Source organism: Hylobates moloch, unplaced genomic scaffold (genome assembly GCF_009828535.3).
Source record: "Hylobates moloch isolate HMO894 unplaced genomic scaffold, HMol_V3 SCAFFOLD_1, whole genome shotgun sequence".
Taxonomy (NCBI): domain Eukaryota; kingdom Metazoa; phylum Chordata; class Mammalia; order Primates; family Hylobatidae; genus Hylobates; species Hylobates moloch.
In genome coordinates this window covers 31566002-31573956 of record NW_026652276.1, presented here as the reverse complement: position 1 = coordinate 31573956, position 7955 = coordinate 31566002, and the positions used below count along the sequence as shown (strand labels likewise).

The 7955-nt window shown below is 37.9% G+C and overlaps 1 protein-coding gene across 4 annotated transcripts in view; it reads right to left on the bottom strand.

Annotated features, from left to right (window-relative positions):
* Nucleotides 1-4103: 4103 nt before the first annotated feature.
* The window catches only part of LANCL1 (LanC like glutathione S-transferase 1), a 46095-nt gene continuing 42243 nt past the window's right edge, over nucleotides 4104-7955 (bottom strand). For 2 of the 4 annotated variants that reach the window (XM_032754662.2, XM_032754664.2), the window contains exon 10: nucleotides 4104-7393. In XM_032754662.2, the coding sequence (XP_032610553.1) occupies nucleotides 7317-7393 (77 nt within the window). In that variant the 3' untranslated portion in view covers nucleotides 4104-7316. The remainder of the gene's footprint in view (nucleotides 7394-7955) is intronic. The other 2 variants (XM_032754665.2, XM_032754663.2) reach the window with 1 other exon arrangement.

Sequence of the window (7955 nt, the reverse complement as noted above, 5' to 3'; positions counted from 1 at the left end):
AGAGTACAAAAGAGAGAAATTTTAAAGCTGGGTGTCTGGGGGAGACATCACATGTTGGCAGGTTCCGTGATCCCCCCCGAGCCGTAAAACCAGCAAGTTTTTATTAGTGATTTTCAAAGAAGGAAGGAGTGTACGAATAAGGTGTAGGTCACGGAGATCACATGCTTCACAAAGTAATAAAATACCACAAGGCAAATGGAGGCAGGGCAAGATCACGGGACCACAGGACCAAGGCAAAATTAAAATTGCTAATGAAGTTTCAGGCACGCATTGTCATTGATAACATCTTATCGGGAGACAAGGTTTGAGAGCAGACAACTGGTCTGACTTAAATTTATTAGGCAGGAATTTCCTCATCCTAATAAGCCTAGGAGTGCTACAGGAGACCGAGGCTTATTTCATCCCTTAGCTATGACTGTAAAAGACAGCTGTCCTCAAAGTGGCCATTTCAGAGGCCTCCCCTTAAGGATGCATTCTCTTTCTCAAGGATGTTCCTTGCTGATAAAAAGAATTCAGTGATATTTCTCCTATTTGCTTTTGAAAGAAGAGAGAAATATGGCTCTGTTCCACCCAGTTCACAGGCAGCCAGATTTTAAGGTTATCTCCCTTGTTCTCTGAACATTGCTGTTATCTTGTTCTTTTTTCAAGGTGCCCAGATTTCATATTGTTCAAACACACATGCTCTACAAACAATTTGTGCAGTTAACGCAGCAATCATCATAAGGTCCTAAGGTGACCTACATCCTCAGCTTACGAAGATGACAAGATTAAGAGATTAAAGACAGGCATAAGAAATCAAAAGAGTATTGATTGAGGAAGTGGTAAGTGTCCATTGAATCTTCACAATTTATGTTCAGAGATTGCAGTAAAGACAGGTGTAAGAAATTATAGAAGTATTACTTTAAAGAACTAATAAATGTCCACAAAATGTTCACAATTTATGTTCTTCTGCCATGGCTTCAGCCGGTCCCTCCATTCAAGGTCCCTGACTTCCTGCAACAGGGGGCAAAGGACTCTTTGTCTTCAAATTTCCCTCCACCTTGCCCATCAAGGTGGTCCAAATGAAAGAACTCTGAGTGCTTCTGGGCTGGCTGATTGGCTTTTAAATTGTCTTCCTCCTATTAGAGTTCTAAACTCCAGTATCTCCACAGATAGAAACCGCAGGCCATATGAGAGACCCAATATACATGAAGTTATGGAATAATGGGAAGAGTAGTTGGAGTGGTGATAGGATTATTATAACACATTTCCTTGCAATTACTTATCCAGTCACCTGTCTTCACCAGACTGAGTTGCCAGAGTAGAGATGTCTACCTTATGCAAACAGATCCCCTAGCCAGTACCTTGCACATAAAGATAGCATGTTTAATGAATTTTGGGGATAAATGATTTTAAGGCATTGGTCATGGGATGATTAATAAAATGGCATATCAGCATCATAAAAACTGAAAATACCAGCAGTTCAGATTGTATCAGCAAGAGAGGGCATGTTCATTTCTGAATGCTGAATCCTGAGAAAACAATATCATCTTTCACAATGAGCCACATCAGTATTTTCTGGTTTATAAATGCCTTTCTTAACATCCCGGCTCCAGCAAAGAGAAATTAGGCAATTGGGACACTATTTTATAAACTGACTTATAAAGTCTCGTGTTTCCCTACATGACTAAGTGCCTCACAAATGCTTTGTCTAACACTTACTTGTTGAGTATTAGAACATTAGTTGCAGACTTAATGTTACCATGTTGTAATTTTCATGTGGTTGAAAAGTTAACATAATGTAGAAATGTGAAACTAAACTGGTCAACTATGAGCAGCAGCCCTGCTAAGATCCATTTCTCAATCCTCATTATTTCAGCTCTTGGCTTATTGTCTTTGCTGCCTTCTCCTATTACTCACAAAATTGCCAAATAAGTCCCTGAGGATGCACTAGCACAGGGCTTCTGGAAAATAGTGTTTAGACAGTTTACATCATGGGACCAATAAAGCCAATATGTTTGTCATTGTTACAAAAAAAAAGAAAAAAATAAGCCTGAGTTCTCTTGTTTTGTTAATTGACCCACAGCTTTAGAAGGAAGAGGGCAAATTTGGATGAGAAACAATGAGAAAGCAAATTTTCAGGGAACTGACTTGTAGGTTTTCAGTTTAAATGATGCTTAATAGAATAGAGAAGACATGAGAATTTTAATAACTTTGAATCCACAGTGGGAACTATCTTGGAAAAAAATATGACATAAAAATTATTATTCTTTTCTATTCAGAGAGTGTGAAGAGGAGGAGAAAGGCTAAGATCTTTTCCAATGCAAAATTAGGAAAAAATATACTATAGGTAAGTCACAAAAAACAAATATCTTGAGGTTTTCTTCGTTCATGAGGTTACAACTGTGGTGCAACTTATTGTGCCTGTCATTATTTTTCTCGTAGTAGGAGGATAAGCCAGGGAGTGGTAAACTAGAGCTGGCCTTGCCAATGGAAACTAACCTCGTAGAGTTAGCAGGACCTTTCTAAGCATCATTTTGCAATCTCTGTGTGGCCTCTGTGAGGTAGTGTCCTCTCCATGTCTCACTGCCTACATCTAGAGTCTTGATATTACCATACATACCTTTACTTCATTCAAATGAGAGAAATAAATGTAACTCTGCATTTATCCTCAGTATTATCAGTCATTCAATAAATAGACTTTGGGTATGAAGGACATTTTAATCATATGTACCAGCACACAAACTGTAATTTAGAGATGAAAACAAGTATTTTATAATTTATCAAATCTCTGTTGTGGTGGCTGTGTCATAAAAAGTAGTGGCACAAAGTCATCCCAAGTGACTCAGCAAAATTTTTCTAATCTCTGCATATATATTTTATAATTATGCCTCATTTAATCCCCCCCTTTTCTATTCAAAGCAGAATTGATCATCAGGAAAATAAATTTCTAGAATTAGGCCTTTAGTTATTAACCCCACAGTAGATTCTTATGAGATGGTTAATACACTGTTCTTGAAGCCTAGTAGATTCCTCCTAATTCTATAATGATCAGATTTAAAAATATTTTCCACTTATAAATCTCTATTTTCAGACAGTAGTGCAAATCTTGTTTTATCCAACAATGAAGAGAACAGAGCAAAGCCTAGGAAATAGGTGTATAGAGAAAAAAAACCTTCACCTGCCGTAGGGAGACCCCCTCAAACTATTGCTATGGAATAAAAGATGAAATGCTCCTGATTATTGTAAATTAAAGTTGCATGCAGGATTGTGTAAAGACAATGCCAGGTTGGACTGCCAGAATGAGCCAACAGCACGTGATGTGCTTCCCCCTGAAGATAGCCTATGAATGGATGTGCAGTCAGGGAGGTTTCACATCACCAAGATTCCTATCCCAGAAAAGCAGATGTTCATAGCTCTGGGAATGGAATGCGACCCTTGTGGAAAGCCTATAAACGGACGCATGGGGGGGTGCCTGTCCATATGGATAAGATAGGGCTATAAACGCCCTCATTATGCCACGGCTCTTCTAGGCCTCTTTAGAGTTAAGGCATACTCCCTTCTGAGAATTTCTGGTCTAACCAGTTGTCTAGCTTCACGTCCTGTTTCTATGGATTGTTTGTAACCAGCTTTTGCTGCAACTGTTACTGCTGATTAATATCTTGCTACTCATAAGTTATGGAAAGACATGTTTCTGTTTTAAGGCTCTGTTAGAAATTACTGATGCACACACTATATTGTAAATTCTTATCTCTGTATACTGTACTTCTGCATACAGATGTTATGTTAAAGAATTACTTCATCCCCATGTGACCATCTCACCTCATAATCAAATGACCCTAAATTCCTCACTAACCTACCCCTGCCCTCACTAAACTTAATAATAAATGCTGGTATACCCAGCGCATTGTTGGCACCGCAGGACCAGAAGGCGGTGACCCCTCCTGGACCCGGCTTTCACTATCTTGTGTGCGTCTATTATTTCTCAACCTGCCAATCCACCTGGGAACAAAGAGAGAGCCCCGTTGCAATGCGGGCTGCTGGCCAGATCCCTCAATAACTTGCCATTGAGGGAAAATATTTCTCAAGTTTAAACCAAAGCAAACAAAAAGCACATGATGATATATAGTCCTAATAAAATTTTATTGAGAACTAGTAAGTCAAATACTTTACAGAACATAGAAATACATATGATCCCAGCCTTTCCCATTAAATGACAACATAACATTGGGGTAGTTTCCCTGAATATCCCAAACAGTTTGCTTTATAATTAGAGAAACAGTTCATCTACAGCTCAATAGTAAACACAGGAATGAGGTGCTCTTATTTAGCAGAAGCAGAAATGAAATTGGAATTCAGTGTAAATAATAAAGGACTACAGATGAGTTCTAGCAGCCAAAGGAGTATATGTGTAAATAGTCACTCTTCACATTTTCTATTTCTAAAGTAGCTAGTAAAAGGCAGGGCATCGTAAGATCAGATAAAAATTAACCTGAGGACATAGTAGCAGCGTATGTCTCTCAATTCAGTTATTAAGGAAATGTTAATAAAGAAAGTAATCCTAGATCCACTTTTACCTAAAACTCTACCTACCATGAAGGTTTCTGATGCCAAATAATTGGAACTGACATCAAAGATGAAAAGAGAGAGCCACATGACTCAGGATTAAAGACTGACAACTCAGGCCACACCACAGTCCATGGTATCTATGGAAATAGGATAATGTTAACATTTTTTACATGATGAAAAGTTAACTATTTGCAATTTCGAAATTACTATAGAAACAGAAACATGTGACAGGGTAAATGAACACTGCTTGACAACCTTTGAAGGTGTTATTACCTAGTCCCTGTACAGAGATAACAGATGGTATTGAGTTTTCTAGGAACCAACTTATGGGAAAGATTTTTAAAGAAGAAAAATATCTGAGAGAAAAATACAAACTAGAACTGAAACAATGATGCCACTTCCTTTTAAAACTAAGAAGCCTAGTATAAAAGTTTCTTTAGTTACTACCATGTTGTTAGGGGATTGTCTCTGCGTTGTAGGCTTTGCCTGAATTTAAAATCCCATCAAAACTTTTCTGCTCTTAAACATAAATACAACAAATAGCATACATATAAAATTGTGCCAGTTTAGTAAGTTTTGAAAAGCTTAAAAAAAACAAACTTGAATTGTGTTTGTGTGGATGAATTTGCTAACAGATGACAGTAGCTAACCCATTTATGATGGGGGTTGCAATTTTTTGTGTGAAAAATCAGACCTTGGCAATGACTTTGAGCAGTAGGATGTAAATGACTCCCACAAGCTTAGCGTTCCAATAATGGAACACTAGGCATAAATGGGTTAACAAGAATCTTATTTGAAATGTTCTTCTCCCTGCCTTGAAATCTTCCTGGGGTTAAGCATTGCTATCATGATGCTTGGAGAACTGTGATCACGTCTTCTCTGGCTCAGAGAAAGTGTTATTTTTCCCTTGCTTAGTAACACAACTAAAAGCATAGGCACAGTAGAGTAAGACATTTAACTAAACCAAATGAGCTTTATTCTTTCAAGCTGAACACCCCAGGCAAAGGCAAATTAGCTTTGCTGTGCACTACTTTTACTTCTTACTGTAAGTGCTGATATCGCTGATTGAAAACTTTCACTAGAAATGCAGAGCATGCACGTGCTTGGCAGCAGCACTTCAGCAATCTGAGAGGCACAAGGTAGTGCCAACTTACACAAGTCACAGAAGGAGGAAGCTGGTCCTAGAAATTGAGCAGTGGGCTGCTTTTTAAATCCTACTGCCAGTGGCCTTTAAAGGGTCAGTTTCCAATAATATTAGCTCTTTTGGTGCTAAACAGGAGATAATAGGAGACTGCCACCTGCTGGAACCAGTACATACTCAGTGGGGATTTTGTTTGAAGTTCCAATAAAAATAGCATGTTTTTGTGACCAAGAGAGCTGTGAAATAGGCACATTTAAAATACTTAGACCCTGTTATTTTAAAGCTACATTTTTTTTTTTTGCAAAATCAGTTGCAAAGAGACAAAACAAGCCAGGCAAAGGCAGTAATAGAAGGAGTAGAAGCTGATGAGTCAAAACACTTGTACAGAATTTGAAGCACCAGAAAGTCTTTATCTACTACAGAAAACCTGATTCTGTGGTCTCAGAAACTGATGAATTGTTAAGCCTAGGATATGCAAAGATGCATTTGTTCTAAGCATGAACTCTGGATAATACCTCCTCAATAAAAAGCATTTCTATTAAAAGCTTAGTTTAGTGTTTTTGTTCAAGTTATTGGTTAAATAGTATTCCCTTTCTCATCCCCCCTTTTTAAACAGAAGTAGAATACTGTACTGTTTAGTGAAAAGACCAAAGTTCAGATAAATTGATAGGAAGGAAAATATTTTATGGCTTATACCAAAGAGTCAGCACTAATGCATAGTCACTGTAAAAACCCAAGTTAAAGTTTAGAAAGTCAGTCAGAGTGGACTGAAATCCTAGGTCAAAGCATATTCATACATAGAAAATTGGCTTCCTGATCTTATTTGAATACTGAAAAACAAACATATTTAAATAAAGAGTTCCAAAAAACTCAGATTATTTTAGAGAAAACACAGACTGTTATTGTTAGCTTATCTTGAACTAACCTTCAACTCAGAATTTTCACAATGATCATCATGTTTTATAAGTTTTTGATTAAAAGTGTTGGCTTCTGAAGGCTATATGCCTTACCGACAAAAACAGGCAAATTTGAAAGTATGTTTACCTCTAGTCCAAATAGGCATCAAGAATTTAAAAAATGATATTTAGGTCCCAAGTCCAGATTGCAACTCTCGGAATTTTTCTCCCAGGAGCATTTAGTTATATTTCTGTCCCCTTTCAAAATGAACCACCTAGAGAAAAGCAAGTCATAAAATTGCCCTGCAGTTGGAGGAAAAATATTAAAGAGAAGTGCAATACCCAATAATAGTCACATATTTATCTTTATCTATATTGAGTTTCTTTAAAACATTTTTAGAATAGTAACAGATGGTTATATTCATAAACTTAAATAAGATTTCCTCCAAGTTCTGGAATATATGTATACAACCTCAAAACACTGTACATATCACTCACTCTCCCTTTAGGAAGAAATGGAAATTAAAGTTAAAAGACTTCCTTGGATACTTCTAAGTAAAAGTAAATGATAATGGAAAGGAACTAAATGAAAGACAAATTCTGAAAAAAGCTAACAAAATCAAGTCCACAGTTTGACTCTTTGTTTCCTTGGAAAGCAACGGAAGCACTTAGCTTGGGTTTGAATATACAGAAAGGGTCATGCAGTGAGTTGCAGATGGCATGCTTTCCTTTCAGAGTTCAAATGCAGGGAACCTGGCTTTTGTGGGGACTAGCAGGTCGGCCAGGAAATATATTGTTCCAGCCATTCCTGAAGAAAGAGAAAGAGGCAAAAGTTATTATACCAAATGACTCTATTTCACAGGATGGTTTTTTTCCCCCATATCCTTATTGACAAAAAAAGTCACAGCATTTCAGTCTATTCAAACACACAAACATCAACAAAGGGTACCCACCAGTGACAGCCTCATCCCTAAGGTCCGGATCAAGGCCACACTGGAGGGTGGGGGTGTCCTCCTGGCCCTCCTCCGTCGGCATCCTATGGCTTTTTCCTCACCTCACTAACACCCCCCGAGAGCAGTTACAACTCTGCAAAAACGAAGGAGGGCTCCATTTTTTAACATTAACAACATTACAATATTAACGGCAATGATTTAAATGAAGTGTGAATCTATGTTTACATACACTGCAGTTCAACATCAGAAGAGATCACTAGTGAGGTGCTCAGCCTTATATCCCAGTGGAAGACTGGAGAAAGAATGGAGCCAGACAAGTTCAAGTCACAGCCCTGCCATTTACCAAACGTAAGCTCCTGAGCTTCAGTCTCCTCGGCTATGACATGAAGGTAGTAGTGCCTGTAAGTTTTTGCTGAA